The sequence below is a fragment of the Mixophyes fleayi genome, chromosome 2 (genome assembly GCF_038048845.1).
Source record: "Mixophyes fleayi isolate aMixFle1 chromosome 2, aMixFle1.hap1, whole genome shotgun sequence".
In the NCBI taxonomy this organism is placed as follows: domain Eukaryota; kingdom Metazoa; phylum Chordata; class Amphibia; order Anura; family Limnodynastidae; genus Mixophyes; species Mixophyes fleayi.
In genome coordinates this window covers 148,694,993-148,721,150 of record NC_134403.1, presented here as the reverse complement: position 1 = coordinate 148,721,150, position 26,158 = coordinate 148,694,993, and the positions used below count along the sequence as shown (strand labels likewise).

General features: G+C 38.7%; 1 protein-coding gene across 1 annotated transcript; it reads left to right on the top strand.

The window, feature by feature from the left end:
- The first annotated feature begins 421 nt into the window (after window positions 1-421).
- Window positions 422-13,448, top strand: TMEM182 (transmembrane protein 182). The gene is made up of 5 exons (XM_075200197.1): window positions 422-674; window positions 879-981; window positions 4,359-4,457; window positions 7,730-7,867; window positions 10,809-13,448. Exons 1-5 carry the CDS (start codon window positions 537-539, stop codon window positions 11,030-11,032), a joined length of 702 nt encoding a protein of 233 aa, XP_075056298.1. The 5' UTR covers window positions 422-536; the 3' UTR covers window positions 11,033-13,448.
- Window positions 13,449-26,158: the final 12,710 nt, after the last annotated feature.

Sequence of the window (26,158 nt, the reverse complement as noted above, 5' to 3'; positions counted from 1 at the left end):
CCTAATTTTCACTAATAAGTTAAAACATTACTTTTAATCAAGAACTAGATGCCTAATAACATATCACCAGGCATTTTAAATAAGTGTTAAAAGCTATAGTAAATCAATAAGACAGGAAGAAGCTGGGTGCTGCATGTGAAGACTAGGAGGGCTGCATGCAGCTCTAGGGCCACCTGTTGCCCACCACTGCTCTAGATCCTAATCACTTCATACAATTAATGATGAATATCAAAAAATCTTTGCTACAATATAACATGTTCAATCTGTAGATGAAGTGAAACTATGCTTTCTATCATCCCCTGACACTACAAAAAGGTCAGTTATTTTTGACTGGACACTCCCTGTCACAGCAACATAGCAGAGATGCTTCACCAAAATCCCAAAATAGAAGCCCCTACCCATATGTTACTGTTCTAGTTAGCTGCCTGCAAACTGCTAGAGAACATACTATAGTGAATAAAGAAGAAAGGAAAATCTGATTGGTTTATCTTGGAGAGATTGTTACTGTTATATATATTTTATTACCTGAATCGATAATGAAGTTAACTATTGGGATATTCTTCGGTGGTCTTTTTGGTGCTCTTGGGATTTTAATCTTTTTGGTGGCTTTTGGAACTGACTATTGGCTTCTTGCCAAGGAAGTTGAGAAATGCTCGGAAAATCATACATATGGGGTTAGTGCTGCTATTTTATTAATTTATGCAAGTTTTGTTCTATTTATTACCAATGCATGTAATGTACATTTACCTGTTAGTAACAGTTAAAAACTAACCACCAATATTTTGTTCTTGTGAATTCTTGAGAAAATATTTTTGAATTAGACAAATCAAATATGTAATACACATCACATCTATCATTTTTCTCTTTGTTATCTAAAGGGCGTTGATCGAGTCCTCTTGCATCATGAGGGCTTCTTTTGGAGATGCTGGTTTAATGGAGACACAGGACCAGATAATAACAGCATGGCAGCTTTTTGGATCAGTAAGCTATAATGTTAAAATATAAATTGTCTCAACTGTGATGTATTGATATCAGTTATACAGAATGAGGTTTTCACAGGTAGGTTTTTATTGTTTGTCTTCCTCCAGAATTAACAGTAGATTAACAAAGGGGAGGTTTATGTGAATGTAATATCTAGTTATTGAGGAGTAACCTGGTTAAAAAGTAAAAATAGGTATAATTTGAGTACTTTTTCCACTTGCTGCTGTCTATATGTAAGCATGTTATATATAGTCAACACTAGGAAATCATAAATCACTACAGTACCACAGTTTCTGGCAACTGGACTTGATTGTTTCAAAGTGCTATGCTATTTACATTACTGATATTTAACATATTTAAAATTTTACAATGTACAAGCCATGATGATTTAATACAGAATGAGACATATTATGCAGTTATTTGCTTTAGAAAGCCAGAACGAGTTCATCAGTAGATCTTTAAAACAAAAGCATTATATACATTGTGAGAATTTTATATTTCTAGTTATAATTCATAATGCATACTACTCATGTGTTTATCATACAGAATAAATGTAGAATTTGACAGCTGTTTCTGGAGTACTGCCATTACCCACAGACCTATTTGGTCCTATTATTCATCAGAACACAATATTTGTGTCCTAGACTGGGTGAATTACTTATTGGGTTGATTTCTGGATAGCAGAATTAATGAGTCTCTGATTGGACTGTTGTTTGATGTTGACTACATAGTTCTATAGTTAAATATGTATGTAATATGGAATAATATTGGAATATATAATGTGATTAGATTTAAAGGTTTAAAGTTTTGCATACAGATATTGAAAGAAATATGTATACACTAATATAAAGCCACTTAATAGGGCATTGGGCCACCGTTTGTGTGCAAGTACTGCCTGTATGCCCCATGGCATTGAGTCAATCAATGTCTGGAATTGTGCAGGAGCCATGCAGCACCCTTCTTCCACAAGAAAGTCACTTCTCTTACAGCTGTCTCTGGCATCCTTATGGTGACTGAGAAGGCTGTTACATATACAGTGGTGGAGGTGGAAAATTAAAAGCGACAGTATAGAAATTTAGAAGTGGTGGTATGGAAAATATAAGTGAATGGAATTTGAAAGGTTTAGAATGAAGGTAGTCGGAGAAGTGGTCCAAGCCCACTTTGACCACTGGACATATGGATAAAATCAGTGTCATGATCATCAGACCATTAGGTGGGGTGACCTCATAAACTCTGTAGACGGAGCTATGTCATTCTAGGAGACACCCCTACAATCAGGAAAAAAGTGTTCACATGGGGTGAAGATGATAACTCAGTACCATTAAGTAGCATTTAGCATTGACTTTGCCTTTTAAGGAAATTACTACGCCCAAGCAATGCCAGGAAACTGTTCCCCATGACATTACAGAACCGCCAGAACCCTTCAACGTTGGAAACAACCACTCAGGGCTGTAGAGTTCTTTAGGTTGGCACCACATGTGTACTCGTCTATTTGTTGAGACGTGAACATGGTGAAGAATAAGTTATCTGACCATATCACCTTACTTCATTGTTCAATTTTCCATTGCCTGTGCACTTTGCAACATTGAGCTCCCAAATGGTTCATTGCCATGTTATATGAGCATTTTTTGCACTACCTATTATATCTTGCTCTGTGAAGTTTTTGCAGGACCATTTTTTATTAAACTGGCTGCCACAGGTTGAAATTTGCAGTAAATTGAACTGCAGTTGCTCATCTGTTTTGCCTTGCCATTGAAATTGATGCACAGATATCAGGATCATCAAGTATGTGCTTCCACTCACTTTTGCCCTTTGTAGATGATGTTTTTCCCATGGAGTTCCCTGATGACATCACCTGTGCCTCACAAATCCTTGTCAAGTTGAGATGTCTTGGTCACTGAAGCTCCTATCAAGCATCACCCCTCTTTCAAAGTCATGGTGGTCTCCTCTTGCAATCATGCTAGCCATAATTATAGGCAGTCAGGATAATCTAAAATTTGTGTACATGACATGACTGTACTAGAATGTTATTTGCTTAATTAACTGATAAACCACACCTGTGTGTAAGCCCTTGCTTTCAATATGCTTGGTGACCCTGATTACCCAGGTGTTACTATTGTTATTGTCCTCTATGTATATGGGTATATTGTAAGTGCAGCACACGTATACTCTCATCATCATCATTGTCAAGTTAGTTTATTTATAAAACGTTAAAGAATCCATAGTGCCATACAGTCAACAAAACATAAGCATAACAAAATACTTGTCTTCTCGGGGCAAAAAAAATAACAGAATCAGTAAAAAGCAATGCATGAAGAGACAATAGAGAAAGCAATTACATAAGAGGACCCAACTAGAGCAAGGGGACCTTACAGAGCGGTTGAGGAGATAGGAGGTAGAGAGGGACAAATTTGGGAGAGTTAACATTCAAGAGCAGTAGGGAAGTAAACAGAGACGATAGAGATTGATGGAAGCGAGAGAAAGGAATTAGGTGAAGCAAAAGGAGGGGCTTGTTTAGGATAGGTTGGGGTAGCAAAGAGAGATAATAGCGGTGTAGGGAAAGATTGGAAGGGGCAGGTGGAGTGTGAGGAGGGAATTTTCTTAGGATGGGACAGCGTAGTCAAACGTGTAAAGGTCAATTTTGAGGGGGTGTGTGTGATCTGCTCCACAAATGATATGACGGGCATACTGCAAAAATATCCTTAGAAAAATATGCTTCAATGGGAGTTATTGGCTTGTAACTAATAAAACAATACATTCATTTTAAGAGAATATTGCAAAGTTTTATTACATCACAATTCTTAAAATCACACCATTATTGCACACAGCATTATGGCTCATTGTCCTTTACCCTACCAAATGTTGATTACGATGTGTGGTTAAAATCTATACTACATTACATGTTTTGTTGTTTTATTAATCTTTTTTAGCTAAGCAAAGACAGATTTATTTTCTGTTTTTGAAAATCCTGATCCTGCCCCTGGGATATATTATGGGAATAAAAACATTTAATATAATTATTATATAACATTACCAGTTTACTACAACCTCAATCTATTTTAGGGGTATCAAAATTAATTAATAATACTGTATAATAAATATTCACTATAAACTCCAATAGAACAAGACCAACCACAGTCAGCAGTGCCCCCAGTGGTCAAATTAGCAGTGAAAAAAAACATGTTTTGGTAGTCTTTGTCAAGCAAGAAGTCTTCAGCAAAGCATGTCGGACATTGTAGTGTCCTTGTTTACAGTTTGTCATTGAGTGGTGCTTCATAAATAAATGTTCATCGATTCCCTTTAAGGTCATGCTTGTTTTAGCTGTAATCTCTCAGTATTTTGAAATTGTTCACAAGCCAGTCTTGTCAATCCTATAGCCAATCAAGCACCAACCAAGAACTGCACCCATGCTTACCTGTCCCCGTTTCCAAGAAGCAGCGATAACCACAACTCTACAGCATATCATTCTGCAATTGGTATGTATGGCATTGATTCTTTTCCTATACTTATATGAACCTATGGATACCTTGCTGGCTTATTTTAGTGCCTTGTTTAAGTGTCGTTGTCAACATGTTCATGCTTGTGAAAATGTTGTCCTTGAGAAGCAGCTGTTGGTTCTGATTTATCCACAAATGAGTTGAACTAATGATCTGCCAGTGTATCATTAAGAGACTGTAAATGGCATCTAAATAGATAAAACAGAGATGTCATTGAGTAGCAAAAATCCATTTTAAAGCCAGAACGAAAATTAATTTTGGTTAATTTGAGGCTTTCTCTTCCAGCTGAAAGGTAATAATGTCTCTAATATACATCAGTCAAATTTTTACTTTAACATGTTTTCAAGTTGTTTGCAGGTGACTAACAAGGCTCCAGTCACATGAATATTGGCTCAGTCATCAAAATGGCTGCGGTGTACGAAACTCTTTAAGCTCTCTCAGGGCCTGATTTACTAAGGAAAGTAAGCAAAAAAATGAGTGAGTTTTCTCATGGACAAAACCATGTTACAATGCAAGGGGTGCAAATTAGTTTATTATTTTGCACATAAGATATATACTGTCTGTTTTTTTCATGTAGCACACAAATACTTGATAGCTTATTTGTACACTGAAATTTAAAGTTGATCTAGGGCATGCTCTAAACCAATTATAAATCTGTCCTCACATTTTAAATTTACCTCCCCCTCCAAAACAACAGGGTTTTGCCAAGGTTCAAAGTTACTCATTTTTTTGCTTTACTTTCCTTAATGATTCAGACTCTTAATGCAAAATGACATTTAGAAATCATGGATTGATGTCTTTAAGCGTCATAATGGAGATGAGGGAATCACTCATGTGTGTGACCATTTCATTTGGTTCCTGACCTAACTATCTTTGCAAACAGCGCTCAAATCTCTGCATTGTTACAGGAAATCCCAGTGACATTGCATTTTGAGGTCACTTGGGTTTATATCAAATTATTGGCAAACAAACAAATCACATTACCTATAATCAATAAATATTTATGGCAACAATCACACAGCTTAAATGTTAATTATGTAGCTGTCCACTTAGGGATCAATTGGTTACCTATTATGCAATTTGTCTCATGCTATTCGTAGCATACAAATCACAACCAAAAAAAAATCACATAATCACAGATGGCATAATAAGCAGCACATGTGGATCGTTTAGACGGCAACTACATGGTTGTTTGTGATATGTGATGGGTGACACGCTACTGCAGGTCAAAATTGTGTGAAGCAAAGGATTGCAGCATACTGTAATCAGGGGCAAACGCAGGATTTGTAGAGGGGGTTTCCACACCACGCCACCAGTGGGCATGACCAGGATGCATGGGGGCGTCGCTATAATATTAGACAGTGCTTGGCTGCGCTCCAACTCTACCTATCCCTATAATATACACGGGCAATGCTGCGTGCACTACTGTTGCACGCAGCTCTCCCTTTTCAAGCAGAGCCGTGTAAAGCGGGGGCAGGGTCCAGCCACCTCAATTATACAGTGTCCCAGACTTGGAGGGAGTGTTTGGGCACTAGGAAATCCCCCCCTCGGTTTGCCTATGGTAATATAAGGTTTTATACTAAATAGCTTATTACAGTTCAATACAAGATAGTGTTCTCTATTATCAGATATTGTTTGTAAAAGGTTGCTTGAGGAGACTGACTGCAGTGTCCATCAATGGGAAGTTAGTACTTTGCCTCTGTTGAGTTTAATATGGTATGCAAAAAGATAGGCTGGGTACACACTATCGCGTTTTCAGCCAATTATCAGGCGGATCACCCGATAAACAATTAATGTGTACACTTAGACGGTGAATGATAGACGTTCCAAAGCACCGATCATCAATTGATTTGAGAACTATAAATCTTGTTCAGCTATGGAACAACATCCTTACAATCCTGCAGTGTGTATGCACTCACGATCAGGATCTCCATAGAGTTTACAGGTTCATGATCTTTGCAGCTGACGATTATGACAGTTGAAGAGCACAGATCTGATGGTAAATCTTTTAGAATCCTGTGTACACATGAATCGGCATGCCAATTGGAACTTTTTTTTCCAGGTCGGAAAATTCTGTAGTGTGTACTCAGTCTTAGGCAGGTTAGAATCTCCCCTATTTATTGACTATATTATAATAATAATAATAATCTGTTACTTATGGGAAAATAAGTACTGTGAATTTGACTGAAAAAACATGGGAATATCCAGGAAAAGCTGGGGGCATATAGAGAGATTAGAGAACTAAAAAAAGCTGTTATTATTAAAAGTTGTTGCTATGCAAAAAAGGAATGATGCGCTATGAGATTATATATGGTATAAATGTATACAATATGGGTAGAGTGACAGAGCTCCTGTCACAAGGTACCCACCAACATGTCATCTCCCAAAATCATCAGGTTTCAATACCACAGGGCAAACAGTGGGCGCATATAAGTGTTTGCATACTATGCCTGCTTTATGAAGAAAGGAGGCTTTGAAGAAGAAAAAAAAACTCGGAACCAGCTATCCATCTAATGATTAACACTAGCCACAAAGTTACATTTGCACAAAAAAATTTAAAACAAATTCAGGAAGGTGGAATATTCATCTGTTTGTTTATGCTGTTAGTTATTATGTAATACCTCCTTGTACTAATGCTAATACTGTATTATTCATACCTACCATCAATAATTATAATGGAATCTCACTAGCTGCAGACAGAGCCACTAGTGTAACAGAACCTGATAAACACTTAAAACAAGTCATAGTATTATTTTATATTAAATTATAAATATTATCTTGTAGATAATTAAATATGTACACCTATGCCTTCATCTATTATTCGGGCTTACAGTATCATATTTGTCCAGATTACTTTAGAGTAATTATGGTTTAAGATGATTGCATTAAATGTATAGTGAAATGTTTATTCGTATGGTTTTCCTGTACAAGAGGAATAACATTCTCATATTTTATTTTTTTTACAAATTGCTTTCCAATAGAAGCACGCATGAAAGGTGGCCTAAAATTGTTCATTATTTATTAAATGTAAGGGTGAGTTAGACTCTTGCTCAACACCATATCCTTGGCTTGTGTAAATAAGTTACTCTGGTTCACCAAGCAATCTAGGAGGGAGAGAATGTATTTTTTAGGTACTAGTCCTATTTTGTTTGCATGCACCACTGATGCTTGTGATACTGTGCCAATACAGTTATCTCTGCTGCATGTATAATAATAGATCCAGTAACACATTTTTTCTCTCTTTATTTTAGTATATCGTGGATTTTGGAATATTTTTATGCTTCTTGGTTTAGTCACAGTTATAGCAGGTGGCTTCTTCATCATATGTGCAGCTCCTTTCACAAACTACAGACTTTATAAAGCAGGAGGAGGACTTTTTATCACTGCTGGTAAGAACTCTATAAGAAGGAACATCTAAAAGATCAGCAAGGGAACCATATTGTAGTAAATTTATTTATTGAGCAAAAAAAATAATTGATCCAAAAAATAATAAGACTCCTTTTTGCAGTAACAATTATACATGATTTCAGAAAATAAATTAATTACCATGAATGGATTTTCAAAAATATACCAACATGATTATGTATAAATATTGTAAATAAGGTAATAAACAAACAGCTAACATAAACAAAACTCAATTCAATTCAATGTCACAATTTGCGCCATAAGATATTATATGTAGACTGGAGCACTAATCTTTACTAGTGGACACTAAATCAAAGGAACAGTTTACAATGAACTCAGAACCATAGGTTTGCATAAGTAATGGGATATGTAGTAAAAACAAACCTCTCCAAAATGAAGTACATCTTAGTAAATCTGGTGCTAGATTTACTAAGCTGCGGGTTTGAAAAAGTGGGAGATGTTGCCTATAGAATGAATCAGCTTAGCTGTTCATTCATAGGCAACATCTCCACTTTTTCAAACCCGCAGCTTAGTAAATCTAGCCCCTAGTCCTTAATTGCTTACTAATTTATTTAATTTATTTATTCTACTTTTAGATTTTGTCATTTGTTCTTAGGATTTGAAATTGAACATAAATGGCTTTCTAGAATATTTATTAAACTTGCCAATGACACAATGTACATTAGATGCTTATAAAATATAAATGCCTTAAAACTAAACAGAGCAGAAAGTAAGTGACACATTGATTTGAAAACTGAGGGCTTAAAGTTCACTTTCATTACTTTATTAAAGTCTTTAACATTTCATGAAAGATCATTAATGAATTATCTGTTTACATCTTAGGCCTTTTTAATCAAATGTCAACATCTTTTTGGGGTCTCGGCTCATTAGACATGTTTCCACTAGCTCTGGCATGACAGGAAGAAAACCTTTTGCAGCTAGTGATGTTTTTCAAAAAGAGATTCACTAATTCATATGAAAAGAAATTTACTTAAAAGCCAGTCTAATTAAAGGATTTCAACCCCCTTCCAAATATTTTATACTTCCTCTGTAATCGCATGTTCAAAAAGTACAGTTGAATGCTTTCTTCTAAATATCAATTTTTAATTAATAATGGCAATAAACTTCAAGAATATTATTCAAAGGGTTGTTGATTGACATATTCATATTTTTGTACAACAGACACTATATACTAAATACGCATTTTGTCTGCTAGAAGCAGCTTTAGATGCCCTTTTATTCTTTTTATGTGTTACTAGTAGTTTGCTGCTCTGAAACATGTAAGATACTAGATTAATGGCAAAAAATACAGATGTGGACTTATATTTAACAATCAGCAAAAAAAGATTTCTAGGAAAAGCACTGTTTAATTGTAATTTTAAAAGGTAATTTATATGATAGTTTGGCATTGAATTTTTGAAGAATAAATCATTTCCCATATAAAGAATGTGTTAAAATTTTGTGTGATTTTGGTGTATGACTATATGTTAAATATAATACACACCAGCAATTGTTACAATTATTACTCCTCTGCCTGCCTCATGAATCAAGTGTTCCCCGCACCTCTTAGCTTGTAAACTCATTTGGGCAGAGCCATCTTTACCTTCTGTTTCATGTCATTGTGTGTAATTAGTTTTATGTTATAATCCCCTCATTGTAATATTTTAATGCTTTTTAATAAAATATGATATAACAATACTAATAATAATAATATTTTTTTTATCTTTTTTACTACTTTATTGTTTTATAATCTTTGTACTTAGCAAAACATATGTTAACATGCAATACCATATACTGAGATGAAAAACTCATACTCTAATAATAGTTTGCTATGGCAAGGATGTCCTGGGTCTTACTAGAGGAAACACAAGAAATACCAGTGGTCATAAATCTGCCATCACAATTTAACCAGTGTATCGATGCTGAGGAAATGAAAACATCATCATCAGCTATTTATATAGCGCCACTAATCCTGCATCGCTGTACAGAGAACTCACTCACATCAGTCCCTGCACTATTGGAGCTTAGAGTCTAAGGGCCTGATTCATTAAGGAAAGTTAAGCAAAAGTAAACAAGTAAAGTAAAACCATGTTGCATTGGGTGGGGGGGGGGGTGGGGGGGGTGGGGGGGGGGAGTAAAAAAAAACAGCCAGTTATTCTCCTTATATGCAAAATAATAAACTCATTTGCACCCTTGCATTGCAACATGGTTTTGATCAGAAAACTTGAGTAAGAAAACTTACTCAATTTTTTTCTTAATTTTCCTTAATGAATCAGGGCCCATTGTTACTAAGGTCATTTTCTTCCTAACATTCTAAGGGGCGTATTCAATTGTTCCTCCGGCCGCCGGAAAAACGAGCGCTCTAAAACTATTACCGTTAATACGGTAATTACTCGCTGAATTTCATCTCGCAGCTCCCTGAGCTGCGAGATGAAATTCAGCGAGTAAACTACCGTATAACGGTTTTTACGCGCAATATTACCATATAAACGGTAAAGTTTTAACGCGCTCGTTTTTTCGGTGGCCGGAGGAACAATTGAATACGCCCTTAGAGTAAAACATGTTTCTAACTTTTTATTTAAGGCCATCTTGTGTATCTTTTTATTGTGAACAACAATAAACAATTAACATTTTTAATAAAAATATTCCTCTCTGATATTTTCATATCCAGACATCATTTTCAGTTTGAGCTTGGATATACTTTAACTTATTATTTTCAAACTATTTCATATTATCACATATTTATGGCACAATTCCCAAGACAGTTTTCTTACAATCACGTCTCTGGTGTTTCCTGCCTGCCACAGGAAGGATATTGATCTCTATAAGATTGCGTTCCCAATATGTCCAATGGCCTAGTTGTTCACGTGTAACTAGCTATCATGATGAATTGAAACTAATAAGTGTAAACATTTTTATTTCCAGGTATACTTTTCACTCTTGTGGTGGTGATGCATGTCATCTGGGTACAGAGCGTGTCAGATGTGAAAACATATGAAGACACCAGAAAAGAGGATTGTTCAGGTTTTGCTGTGGACATTCGCTATGGTTGGTCATTCATGCTGGCTCCATTTGGAATATTTTTCTCTCTTTTGGCAGGAATGCTCTTTCTGTTAGTTGGACATACTATCCTGGGGCACATAAAATAACCACAAGCCAATTCAAACCATCTTGAAAGCTTCATCTTTAAGACATTTCATAATATCTGTTAACTTTATATAATGAAGGACCCAGCCATGAGCATGTGTAAAAGTTAATTTCCTAGTACATTTTTGTGACCTTTGTCAATGGGTACTGTATTTCACCGTATCTTATCTGTAGACTGTATCATACTTACAACTCTATGTCTGTGTAAGATGAGTCAAATTTAGTATTCAATCACTTCAAAATATGTTGCGCAAACAACTATTACAATGTCCTGATACATTGCTTCTAACAAGAGAATATTACAGAAGCAAAATGTAATATTTTTGAAATAACTGTAAAAAAATTTATGTGCAATGTATTTCAAGAAATTTTCAAGTGATTATACATGGATTACAGCTTATACATGGATGTAGTTGTCCTTGGCTATCAAATGCACAATGTGTGTCACAAAGCAGTGGAATGTGAATACACAGGCCAATCATGAAGTGGACTTATGATTATAACAGTTAGTTATGAGATACGGTTTAGTGTTATAGTGTACTCTCTGAAATGTGTTTAATAGATTATAGGGGAAGAGCAGATGCTGTAACTTCATCTGCTCATGTGCTGCTTGTTCTCGTCACATAAATGTTCTCTTAAGTTCTTGAAATAGAATGCAGTTGTTCATTTGGTTTCAATGCCAGCAATAATGATTCACATGTATAGTGGGTTTTCTCCAGGTTGTGCATGTTTCTTGATATTTTTGGAAACGCTAGTTATAAAATAACAATATTTATATGTTATTAATGGATTTCTTAGTTCTGTACATTAATTAGTAGTCTTTGTAAATTTGAAGATGCATTTCAATATTACAGGAAACATTCTCTCTTAGAACACACTATAAGCTTATATGAAAGGGACACAAATGGGTAATGAAACACATGAACCTAGCTTAATGACGTAGCTTGTCATGTTATATATGAAAGCTTCCTATAGCGATCAGTAGCATAATAACTCATTAATATGGAGTGTATCACCAATTCACTATTAAAGCAAGCAGTATGCTGTTTATAATGTAACATTTCATATATCCCATTAATCAGGTCTTTTTTTTATTAATTTACTAAAAGCTATGTGATGGTTATGTAGGCAATTAAAGAAAAACATAACATAAAACATTGAAAGTATATAGTTGATTTAAAGATTCATGTATCTTTATAATGCTAAATTAGCTGAATGTACCTGTCCATAGTGTGACCGAAATAAAAGGGGACAGTGGTATGAGGATTTCTTTTACTTCTTCTATTATTATGTGGGACACATTTGTCATCAGTTTAGAAGAGGATTGCTTGTGCTTCAATTTATATCAGTAAAGGAAAAAATCGATATGATTTAAAAACTAGATACACTTGCTTAACAATTTAGCACCATTATTATTATTATTATTATTATTATTATTATTATTATTATTTATGATTTGAGACAAGATTCATTTTCACCAAATCTTGAGTTTTATTTGCAATTTAAGTAACGACTTATTATGTTATTTACTGCTTTCATGATCTAAAATGATAGATACGTTTAATCAATTAGACCCTTCCTTTTTAATTTTAATATAAAAAATTATTATTTATATTAGGTTGGGTTTGGCAGACTCTTTTGTAAGAAAATTTGGTATTTAGTCAAAACCTTATACTTTGTCCTTACTTTTAACACACAATTCAAAGCGTGTTCTCAATACCTCCCTGCACCTTAGTGTACTAAGTGCTGCACATTAGTGCTCATAAACTCTGAAAGCAATATCACAATTGAACCAAAGCGAAGTGACTGTTTGTCAGAAAGTGAGTGCTTCCAGGTCCCTTTGATTACATTATTTATTGGACTGGCAGGGTTAAAGGTGGTTTTGCAGGCTTTTAAGAATGGTTTATGAATTCATTTTTACTGTCAGTGTTTGTACAAGCTCTTATGCTGAAAGAACCAATAATCACTTACACAGGAGCATCAACAAATGATTTTCCTATATATTTTAAATATATCATGTTCTCCTATCCCTCGCTCTTTATAGAGATACCAATTTAAACACTAAATACATGGACATGTCTTAAGAAAATTGCCTGTGATGTACTCAAAATGATTATTATTATTATCATAGATTTATAAAGCGCCACATACAAGGTAGCCAAAATAAATGCAGACATGAAAATAAAGAAGGATCCTGCTCATTAGAGAGCTTACATTCTAAGTGGAATGTAATATTCAAAAGAATATAATATGCACAAAGTGAGTTTTATTGTGCAAGTAAATAGAAAATATATATTATATATTTAGATTTTCAGTAATGTAATGCAATACGTGCCTTGCATAAATGTAAACTTTACCAAAGGGTGTTTTTGTTTTTTTTGGTTTGTTTCGAGTGGAGTGTCTATTTAATACACAATAAAGAATATTCTGATGTTTTTTTCTTTCTATGGTTTTGCTATATTTAATTTATTCAGTTAATATTAGTAGGCTACAACCGGCCCCTTCTTGAATCATACCATGAACGCTACTTTCACTGTAACTAAAAATCATAGTGGACCTAATGGGTGGTTGGTGGGTGTAACTGGATATAGCTGTCTGAGGCTGGGTACACACTATAGACATTTTCTACCGAGTGTTATCTATAATGATTTTACCAACGACTGGGAAAAAAGAGCCCTGATCAACATCTGTGCTCTTCATCTGTCATAACCATCGACTGAAAAGGTCATGACTTTGTAAACTCTATGGAGTTCCTGATCGTGAGTGCATACACACTGCAGGATTGGAACAATGTCACTCCATCAATGAATGAAATTTTGAGTCAGGTTTAAAAGTCAAATGAAATTATATTATGTGCTTTATCATTGGAGCATACATACTAATGCGATATTGGGCCAAACACTTGTTTATTTGGTGATTGACCCAATAATGCGGCTGAAAACTCGTTAGTGTGTACCTAGCCTTACACAGAGAGGACAGTTTCCCCTGGCAAACATGGAAGAGTTCAAAAGCAATTACTTTAGCTGTTGCAATGAAAATATACATTTAAACCAGTTAGTATGGTGTAGCACAATTATAAAGAATTTTAGAGCAATCACTATGTAGACAAGAAGGCTTAGCATCAAAATGTATGCTGACCACAGTCAACATTTTGTGAGAAAACAGCAATGGTAGTATTGAATTACAACTTTGTCTCCTCACAATTTTATAGTTCACTCCCTACTGTAAACTATGGATTTTAGAAGTCATATCCATATAAATATGTAGATTCTGACACTTGCCTATAAATCTTCCCACCCCCCCACTGTCCCTGTTGTCGTCCAAAAGTCTAATAAGCAGTGCTGTTGTGGAGGCAGCACTAAGAGGTTTTCAAGCAGTCAAATACATACAGTTGCTGTGTTTTATTAACGTTCCTCAGGGCTAAACAATCGACTGCATCCAAGAGGTTCTTTTACACTTTATGAAACATTAGAGGTCAGTAGGAGTTCTTACTATTTTTCATTAAGGTATTCCCACTTCGAGCCCAGCCTTATATCTCTTTTTAGAACATTGATATCAGGTATTAGGTGCAACTGGAGTAATCTTATATTAATGGTTTGAAAGGTAAAAATGGGCTTCCCCAGTCACGCCTTCATCATCACCATTTATCATCACCATTTATTTATATAGCGCCACTGATTCTGCAGCACTGTACAGAGAACTCACTCACATCAGTCCCTGTCCCATTGGAGCTTACAGTCTAAATTCCCTAACATACATACATACATACACACATAGAGACTAGGGTCAATTTTGCTAGCAGCCAATAACCTACTAGTATGTTTTTGGAGTGTGGGAGGAAACCGGAGCACCCGGAGGAAACCCACGCAAATACGGGGAGAACATACAAACTCCACACAGATAAGGCCATGGTTGGGAATTGAACTCGTGACCCCAGCGCTGTGAGGCAGAAGTGTTAACCACTAAGCCACCGTGCTGCCCTACGCCTTCTTACTGATGTCACTCTTATTGGCCTAACATGCAAGGAATACTCAGAATTTCATTCATATAAGCAACCTTTTTTTTCACGCAGTTCAGCATTCTCTTCTGCTTGGAACCAAAGTAGGCAGGGGCAAAGGCAGGATTTGTAGAGTAGGCTTGCTTTCAAAATGCTTGATTTCAGACCAAGGCAAAAAAAACAACTTGCTACAATAAGCAACACTTTTTTTATGTAGTAAATTTTTTTTTTAATGTAATCATTTTTATTGAAAAAGGGTGTGTACAGCAGATGGAATAAAAGACAAAGCTAAAGTCATTTGGGGTCATTACAGTCCATCAACCAATAGTGAGTATGCAAACTGTAAAGGACGAACAATACACGACAAACAAGGGGAAAGAGAAAAACACAAGAAATAAGAGAGAGAGAAATACCAGAGAGGAAAGGAGGTGGGTGGGAGAGGCCATAAAGGTAGGGGGTGGAAGAAGACTCCCTTTGGTGTCTCAATAGCTCTATGAGAAAGAGAATGTCTAAACCCAGTTGTGACTGATGTACTGAACCTCCCTGATACCTGTCCAGGTGTCCCCTTGGTAACATATGCCTACCCCCACAGTCCATGAGGGAATGGTAAAACAAGGATTCCTTAAATTGAAGCCAGAAAAGCCACATCGCAGTGTATTCAATAAGTTTCTTTTGGCTAAACATAGTGAAGTCATCCATGAGTCTATGAACTAACCGCCTAAACCATATCTGCAGGGCGGGGGAGGCAGGAGCGCAGATGTATTGGGATTACTTCAATTTCTTCCTAACTATTCTCATTGTTTCACTGAATTGCACAACATTTTAAACTAGGGGCGGATTAGGAATATAAATTGACCCTGGAAAATATTCTGAAAATGACCTAGTGGTACGAGTATTACAAATTGTCAAATTACGGCCCTGACTGAGCTTCTATGCGCTCCACATCCTGGCAGATATAAAATATATAACTAATTTATTTTAAAAAAGCAGGAGGAAAAAAATCAAAATACATCATATGACCCCATTAAGCCACTGGCCTACAGGGAAAGTTCCAGTAAAGCCTGTGGCCAATCCTTCCCTGCTTTAATGGGAAAATATATCATAACTTTTTCTATTAATGGTCAGTAACACAAATGGACATACAACATGGACAAACAATAAATACATGGCTGGGTCCATGGGCTCCATTCAGACCAAGGCACTATCTGTGTGGAGTTTATATTTTCTTCGTGTTTTCACAAGATTCTCTCTTTGTGCTCTGCTGTCCTCCATGGGTGTGTGTGTGTGTGTGTGTGTGTGTGTGTGTGTGTGTGTGTGTGTGTGTGTGTGTGTGTGTGTTAGAGAATACACTGTGAAAGGGAATGCTTAAAAACGTTCTCTGTCAGGCAGACTCTAATATTTTGATACTATAAAAATAAAGGATAATAATAATATTATAACATAATATTTTCTTATTCTCACAAAGATAAAGCATTGTATATTTGTTGATACTGCTGCTCATTGACACAGTAGTGCTGAGGATTGACATCACACCTAAAACAACTGAACTGCAAACTCTATTCCTCGGCTGGACCCACCAAGCTCAACTGTAATTGCTGTTGTCATCTGTGTTCAGGTTCTGGAACCAAAGAGCTCAACTGCTTTGCTCTTGTCATATCTGTTTGGCTGCTAGTCCCACTGAGCTCAACTGTCATTGCTGTTTCTATTTCTATTCAGCTGCCCATTCAGCTCAACTGTGATTACTGTGACACCTCTGTTTGGCTGCTAGACCCACTGAGCCCAACTGTCAACATCCCTGGATCACTCGTCAATGCATCAGTCTTCTCTATTAACACCAGCCAGGGGGACGATAAAGAAGCTTCCAATTCCTCCATTGTCCTGCATGGCTTGGATCAATTGTTCCATTTCACTCTCTAATAACCTACCTTAGCTAATTCATATTTCTGACTCCACCATTCCACTACTCCACCTTCTCTCTTTCTCCTGCTCACATTCACCACATTTCTCTCTTAACTACTCTTCTCTTTCCAGCATCTTTTTTCTCCCCTCTCTATTATTATTTGCCCTTCACTATTTCCCTCATGGCTAGTCTGCACCAGGGAGCTGGTTTGTTTCCTGCAAACACCATTCTTGCCAACCTACAAAAGCAGAGAGAAAACACACTCACAAATCATCCTCACATGTTCTCTTTCTAGCCCAAGTCCTGGTTTTAAAGTTTTGTTGTCATTTTTTGTGGTGCAGTGTCGGTATGTGTGGCATTGTTTAATAGCTGCTGTTGTGTGGATATGATGTTACTGGTAAGAGTTTACCTGAATGTCAGCTGGCAGTGTTGATTAAGTCCTGTGGAGAGAGGGGGTGGGAGAGGTGTGGTTGTATGCAATATACCTGGTATCTCCGTCTTGCAGCTCCTTTTATATGTGTGTTATGGCTCTTTTATGTGTGGTATATACAGTAGCTTAACCTGTTAATAGCTCTGGTGAGTAATTGTCAGTGTTTATAGCTCTGTATGTTAGTAGCACTCTGGTGAAGATGACAACAGATATTTTGTGTTAATAATCCACCCAGGAACAACAATCCCATTATCTGCTAATGCTCCTCGTTCCACCCCAAAACTTCCAATTCCTCCAATCTTATCCATATATCTCCACTATTGTCCCTCCCCTTTTCCTGTGCATTTTGGAATGCTATACCTGTTTGTTACAGAGTCACATCTATCCATGATCTATTCATTTCAATGTCCTTCAACCTCGTTGACATTACAGAAACCTGACTTACCTCTTCTGACACATCCCCTGCATCTCTTTCCAATGAGAGTCTTTCCCTCAGCCACACTTCCAGACCCGAGAGCAAACAAGGTGGTGAAGAAGACGTTCTACTTTCTCACTACTACATCCTCCAGATAATACTCCCCTAAACCTTCCCTCTCTTTCTCTTTCTTTGTAGTCCACACTATCCATTTATTCTCTCCTCTCCTCTCCACATTCTTGTTGCTGTAATTTTCCGCCCTAGGTCTAGTTTCCCAATTCTTTGCAAACTTTGCTTCCTGACTCACTTATTTTCAAACTTTGACATTCCTGCTCTCATACTAGGTGATTTCAGCAACCCCACTATCTAATGCCACAAAACTTCTTTCACTTACTTGTTCCTTTGGTCTCTCCAGCTGGACTTAATCTCCTACCCACTGTGATGGACATTCCCTTGACCTCGTCTTATCCTGTTTCTGCTCCATCGCTAGTTTCTCCAACTTGGCCTTCCTGCTCTCCAAGCACAACCTCATTTCCTTCAGCCTCACCTTACATCATGTTATCCCGCCTGCACCTAAATTGTCATGCACACAAAGATACATAAATATTCTTGACCACATTCACTTCTCATTTTATGTTAAAGTACTGCTCTGTCCTATGACTACCATGTGCTGCTCTGTCCTATGACTACCATGTGCTGCTCTGTCCTATGACTACCATGTGCTGCTCTGATCATATTTCAGCCCTAGACAATGCAGCTCTAGTCTAACAGACTCTCTGCCTGCTATAGGTCTCCCTCACTGCTAAGCGCTAATGGAGGATGTCTTGCGTCTGTGCTGACTTCCTCCACTCTAAATTCATCCTTTCATCTTACAACATTGCCCTTTCACTTAACAAGCAAACCTACTTCACTTCTCTAATATCCATAGCCTATTAACCCTGTAGCCGTTTTGCTACCTTCAGCTTGAATCTCTGCCCACCTGCACCGCCTCCTCCTTTCTCCCTCACAGCCCATGATTTTGCCACTTATTTCAAAGACAAAATCAATGCCATTCAACAAGACATTTCCTCTTGCTAGATAGCACATATCTCACCCACCTCCTATACTCCCCATTCCACCATCAGTCTATTCTTTTCAGTAACCAAAGATGAAGTCTTTGCACTTATCTCGTCATCTCACCTTACAACATGTTCCCTTGGCCATTTCCCTTCCATCTTTTCTGCTCCCTCATTGCATGCCCACCTCTTCAAACTATTGCTCTGCACTGGCACTTTTCTTTTAAACACACTCGCCAATATAAAAAAAAAACATCTCTCGACCCAACCTCTTTCTCCAACTAATGCCTTATTTCTCTGCTTCCCTTTTTGTACAACAGCTTATTTCACTTTCTGTCCTCTTACTCCATTCTCAACTCTCTTCAACTGGACTTTCATCGCCAACATTCCACTGAGACTGTTCATAAGTGATCTTACAGTAAGTGATCAATGATCTACTTACTGTCACCATACTGTCACATAATAGGAGATTGTGACCATCAAAGAGCTGAGGCAAAGGCATGATTTAGACTTTATTGCAGGAAATATTACATAGGTAAAGACTGCAACAGTCACTGATAAATGAGCATTAGCATAACAGGAACAGAGAATGGACCACTATGGATGATAGCCAAACTGGAACAAGGTGACAGAGCAGGTAATTATGATAATGCAGGTAAACAGGCTGTTAAATAACAGGTAACAACGGTGCAGGTCACCAAAAAATATATGCAGGTGACCTGGCAGACCACAATTCAGAATACATTGAAAATGCTGGCAACACACAGGTGTAACTAGTGCAAATCACAGTTCAGAATATACTTGATAATGCATATGAATAATGCTGAGCAAAAAACAAGGCAGAAGTTTTTGGTTTACACATATATAGCAAATTTCAGAATAACACTAGAGTCAGAGATTTCACAGGACTATGAGAACAGGTAAAATCTATGAGTATGTTTTTAGGAGTTAGTCCAAAAAATAGCAAGCAAAGGACCATTAGACAATCAATAAATCCCAAAGGCTGAGCTGCAAACCCTGTTATTAAAAAGGAATTAATGAAAGGAGATCTGAACCTAAACCCTGTCATTTCTACAGATACTGAACAGGTTTATGTACTGGTTTTAGAAGCTATTACCTCTTCTTACAGGATTTCATTCTCTGATGAAAATTCTCAAAAGATAAGGAGACTGACAAAGCAAAATCTAAGCATAGCTTCTACATTCTCATCCCTCTTGACCTCTCCGATGCTTTCGACACTTTTGAGTGCCCGCTTCTCCTGCATACACTTCACTCCATTGGACTTTATGACAGAGCTTGTTTCTTGTTCACTTCCTAACTATCTATCCTCCCCTCCACTCTCTCTATCTGTTGTTGTCCCTCAGGGCTCTGTTCTTGCTTTCTTCTTTTCTCACTATATGCCTCTCCTCTTTGGGAATTAATTTGCTCATTCAGCCTCCAGTACCATCACTACGCTGATGACACCCAAATCTATCTCTCCACACCTGACTTCTCCCCATCTCTACTATTTTGTGCAACTGTCTCTGTTATTTCCACATGAATGTCCCAACGCTACCTAAAGCACAACATGTCCAAAACAAAGCTTATCATTTCCCATCCTCCCACTACCTCCTGTCAATTCCACCTGTCACAAGCTCTGGCTCCCTGGCTGCGTCCCGGCCGTCTTCATGATCATACCTTCTAAAAATGCTCTTTTGGTTCCAGCTCCCATTTCTCTGGGTGCACATTATATCTCCATCTCTGCCTTCCTGGACAGTGGTGCTGCTGGGAACTTTTTGGACATTGAATTTTACTCCCATGAAGATTGATCCAGTCATTACTGTATGTGGGATCGATGGTGGCCCATTACCTGGAGGAAAAATTTGCTCTCAAATGCCTCCTTTGCAACTCACTGTAGGGGTCCTGCATTCCGAGTATTTGTCTGTCTATGTCAACAAGTGTCCTTTAGTTCCATTAATCCTGGGGCATCCCTGGCCCCAGCTTCATAACCCAGTCATTAATTGGAGCAAAGGAGAGTTTGTCCATTGGGCTTCTACTTGTTCAACATCCTGTTTGTCTCTTCCCGTTTGGTTGATTTAACCTCTGCCGGACCAGTTACCTCTGCCATATCATGACTTCCGGGATGTATTCTCCAAAAGAGCTGCTGATACCTTGCCTCCTCTTTGTGATAATGATTGTGCCATAGATTTAGTACCTGGTTCCAAATTACCCAAGGGAAGGTTGCATACCTGAAACCTAGGCCATGGAAGATTACGTGAAGGAGAACCTTCAGAAAGGTTTTATTAGGCCTTCTAAGTCCCCTTTAGGAGCCGGGTTCTTCTTTGTTTCCAAGAAGGATGGAACACTTCGGCATAGACTTTCGTGGCCTAAATAAGATCACCATATAGAACACCTATCCACTTCCGCTCATATCTGTTCTCTTCAATCAGCTCCAAGGTGCTACTGTGTTTACTAAAATTAATCTGCGTGCGGCATACAACTTGGATGCATCTGGAAAGGTGACGAATGGAAAACTGCCTTTAACACCCACTTCGGCCATTATGAGCATTTAGTAATGCCATTTGGCCTATGTAATGCTCCCATGGTTTTCCAATATCATATCAATGATGTCCTCCGTGAATTTCTGGGTCATTTTATTGTAGTATACCTGGATGATATCCTAATCTATTCCCAGAGTCTAGCGAAACATCATCTCTATGTCAAGCAAGTTCTCTTGAAACTCAAAGAAAACCAACTTTTCATTAAGATGGAAACATGCGAATTTGAAGTCCAAAAGGTGTCATTTCTCGGATATGTGATTTCCTCCTCTGGGTTCTCCATGGAGCTTAGTAAGGTTCAGGCAATATTGGATTGGGTGTGGCCAATCAATCTTAAGGTTTCTGGGCTTTACAAATTATTATCGGAGATGTATTCATAACTTCTCAGATTTGGTAGCGCCAATAACTGCCCTAACCCCCAAGGGAGCAATATCGTTAATGTCACGGGCACTAGGAGTCTTTACCCAGGTATCACCAGATGATGGACTTACCAGAGTAGTATAGTTGGTAATATGGTACTCTGATAGCAGGGTGACCACGGAACAGGAGACAGCAGATGGTGAGAGAATGCTCGAGGAAAGTCTATGACTAGCAGCACTGGTAATGGGTAGATAACTGTACACGAGGAACTAGATGGACAAGGAAACGTGAGGGTAGTCAGTGGTCTGCGTACAGCAAGTTGTACCACTGCTATAGTGAGGAGGAAGGTCCAGGAGTAGCGAGGAGGTGGTGAGAGTCAGCGGTCTGCGTATAGCAAGTTGTACCGCTGTCTAGGTGAAGGAATGGAATCCAGGTGAAGGTAGGTAACAGGGAAGTCAGTGGTCTGCGTTAGCAAGTTGTACCACTGCTATGTGAGAGGATACTTGAAACTGGTGTCACAGGGAACAGGAGACAGTGGTCTGCAATAACTATCCAGGCAAATAGGAAACACAGTCAAATGATAGCAATAGTCTCAGTGGATAGGGAACTCCGGAGGAGAACACAACTCAGTCCAGCTAGATATGCAATACACAAGCACAGTCAATGAGAAGTATGCATACCGCGGTTCAGGAGAGCAGGCTGTCAGAGAGACGTGCAGGGATACCTGAACGGCTGAAGGCCGGCAGGAGGAGAGACCACTGGAAGGTGCAAGCGGTAATCAGGTTGGTGCAGCGCACGGTAGGTAAACCAGCAAGAACGAGGCAATACTCAGGAAGCAGTAGTATATGGAACTGGACACCTGAAGAACACGGGAGAGTTGAGGCGGTCTGATATCCAGTAGCAGAGATGAAAGCAGCGGAGCGCTGACCCGATGAACACAGGAGAGTAGAAGTGAGCAGGAACTCTGTAGAAGCATGGAGGCAGCGGATAGGAATCAGCTGGCTGCAGACACGATGAACACAGGAGAGTTGAAGTGAGCAGGACTCTGTAGAAGCACGGAGGCAGCGGATAGGAATCAGCTGGCTGCAGACACGATGATCACAGGAGAGTTGAAGTCAGCAGGACTCTGTAGAAGCACGGAGGCAGCGGATAGGAATCAACTGGCTGCAGACACGATGAACACAGGAGAGGCGGATAGGAATCAGCTGGCTGCAGACACGATGAACACGGGAGAGTTGAAGTGGTCTGGAAACCACAAACGAATAACAGGAATCAGCAGGAGCTAAATACACGAGGAAACACAGGAACACCTTCAGAGGCTCATGGGGAATGAGACTCCAAGATCAGGCAACGGGGTATTGAGCACAGGTGCTTTAAATAGGGAGTGTTGCCTGATCAGCCAATTAACTAAAAGCAACAGGTACTGAAGGCTTGAAAGGGCTGCACATGCGCAGACCCTCAGGATGGTGGACGGCCACGGTTCCTAAACACACGAGAAGTAGCACTCACAGTCCGGTGAGTGACAGTACCCCCCCTTTTAAAGGTGGGCACAGAACACCTGGAACCGGGTTTTTCCGGAAACTTGGAATAAAACTTCTTAAGAAGAGCTGGAGCGTTGAGATCTTCTGCTTTGATCCATGAACGCTCCTCAGGACCAAAGCCCTTCCAATGAACGAGGAAACGAAGAACTCCTCGCGAAATTTTTGCATCCAATATGTGAGTAATCTCAAAGTCCTCCTCTTGATGAATTTGAACTGGCCGAGGTGTTGAAGGAGGGACCGAGAAACGGTTGATGATAAGAGGTTTGAGCAAAGACACATGGAAGGCATTGGAAATACGAAGGTTCTTAGGAAGTAGAAGTTTGAAACAAACTGGATTTATAACTTGAATGATCCTATACGGACCAATAAAACGAGGAGCGAACTTCATAGATGGGACCTTCAAACGGATATTTTTGGTTGATAACCAAACACGATCTCCGATTTTCAGTGGTGGAATAGCCCGTCTCTTTTTATCTGCAAAAGACTTATATCTGGCAGATGTCTTCTTTAAACAGGTTTTGACCTGAGACCAAATATTTTTGAAGGTTTGGCAAACAGTCTCTACAGCAGGAACTTGGGTGGGAGGGAGGGCAGGAAATTCCGGAAAAGACGGATGGTGACCGTAAACCACAAAGAATGGAGTTTTAGAAGATGACTCATGGTACATATTGTTATGAGCGAATTCAGCCCATGGAAGCAATTCTACCCAGTTGTCTTGGTTGGCTGAAGAGAACATCCTTATAAAAGTCTCAAGATCTTGATTGACCCTTTCAGTTTGTCCGTTTGATTGGGGATGGTAGGAGGATGAGAGTGATAATCGTATGCCCAAGGTCTTACAGAGGGCCCGCCAGAATCTGGAAACGAATTGTACTCCTCTATCTGAAACAATATCGGACGGACATCCATGAATACGAAAGATTTCTTTGATGAAATACTCAGCCAGAGTAGAAGAAGAAGGTGAACCAGTCAAGGGAACGAAATGCGCCATCTTAGAAAATCTGTCCACCACTACCCAAATCGTATTGCAGTTTTTACTAGGAGGAAGATCAGTAACAAAGTCCATACTAATATGGGTCCATGGCTTGGACGGAATGGGTAGTGGTTGAAGCAAACCCGCTGGAGTTCTGCGGGGAGTCTTAAACTGGGAACACAATTCACATGCAGCTACAAAATCTTTGACATCTCTCCTCATAGAAGGCCACCAGTAACTTCGAGAAAGAATTTCAAAGGTCTTGCGTTCACAAGAGTGTCCAGAAAAACGAGAAGAGTGAAACCACGAAAGGATTTTCTTCCTTAGAGCAGGAGGCACGAGGGTTTTCCCAAATGGTAGCACCTTAATGGAAAAAGCAGCCAGAGAAACACATTTGGGGTCTAATATAGAGTGGTTGGGACCATCTTCAACATCTGAGGATGTCACAAAGGCTCGAGATAGAGCGTCTGCTTTTTTATTCTTTGCAGCTGGTTTGAAGGTTATGATTAATTCAAAACGAGAAAAGAAAAGAGACCATCTTGCTTGACGAGGATTCAAACATTGAGCAGACTGTAGATATGACAAATTCTTATGATCAGTAAAAATTGTCACAGGATGACGAGCTCCCTCCAACAAGTATCTCCACTCCTCTAATGCTACTTTAATAGCTAGCAACTCCATGTCCCCGATGGTGTAATTCTTCTCTGCAGGCAGAAGACCCCGAGAGTAAAAGGCACAAGGATGGAATTTTTGTTGCTCCGATCTTTGGGAGAGAATGGCTCCTAAACCAACATTAGAGGCATCTACCTCTAGGAAGAAGGGAAGTGTCACATCAGGCTGTCGAAGAATGGGAGCAGAGGAGAAGGACTCTTTAAGAAACTGGAAGGCTTGAAGAGCCTCAGAGGACCATTGCTTAGTATTGGCCCCTTTACGAGTTAGGGCCACAATAGGAGATGCAATCGAGGAGAAATCTTGAATGAAGCGTCTATAGTAATTGGCAAAACCTAAAAAACGCTGAATTGCACGAAGAGTAGTTGGCTGAGGCCAATGTAACACAGCATTCACCTTTTCTGGATCCATCTGCAGACCAACTCCAGAGACAATATATCCCAGAAATGGAATCTGGGGCAACTCGAATGAACATTTTTCTAACTTGCAGAATAATGAATTTTTCCGGAGTCTGGAAAGAACTTCTGCCACATGTTGATGATGAGAAGGCAGGTCCTGTGAAAAGATCAATATGTCGTCCAGATAGACGACGACACAAACATATAACAAGTCCCGGTAGATCTCATTAATGAAACCCTGGAAAACAGCGGGGGCATTACATAACCCGAAGGGCATTACTAAGTATTCATAATGCCCATCTCTGGTGTTGAAAGCTGTCTTCCATTCGTCACCGGACCTGATTCTAATTAAATTGTAGGCACCACGAAGATCCAACTTGGTAAAGATCCGAGCTCCCTTAATACGATCAAATAACTCAGTAATAAGTGGAATGGGATACAGATTTTTGATAGTAATGGCATTAAGTCCATGGAAATCTATGCAGGGGCGTAATGATCCATCCTTCTTTTTTACAAAGAAAAACCCGGCTCCAGCGGGAGAGGTAGAAGGTCGAATAAATCCTCGCTGGAGATTCTCTTGGATGTATTCAGATGTAGCTTCCAAGATCAGACGAGATTGGGCTTGTTTAGGGTGGTGTGGCTGTAGGTTCCGAATCTGGGTCTGTCATGGCCTGATCTTACTGTCACGGGCACTAGGAGTCTTTACCCAGGTATCACCAGATGATGGACTTACCAGAGTAGTATAGTTGGTAATATGGTACTCTGGTAGCAGGGTGACCACGGAACAGGAGACAGCAGATGGTGAGAGAATGCTCGAGGAAAGTCTATGACTAGCAGCACTGGTAATGGGTAGATA

Coding starts and splice junctions, on each gene's coding strand:
- TMEM182 (XM_075200197.1), top strand. CDS start 537: ATGAAGTTAACTATTGGGATATTCTTCGGTGGTCTTTTTGGTGCTCTT. Junction 675..878: donor CGGAAAATCATACATATGGG/GTTAGTGCTGCT, acceptor TGTTATCTAAAG/GGCGTTGATCGAGTCCTCTT. Junction 982..4,358: donor CATGGCAGCTTTTTGGATCA/GTAAGCTATAAT, acceptor TCAATCCTATAG/CCAATCAAGCACCAACCAAG.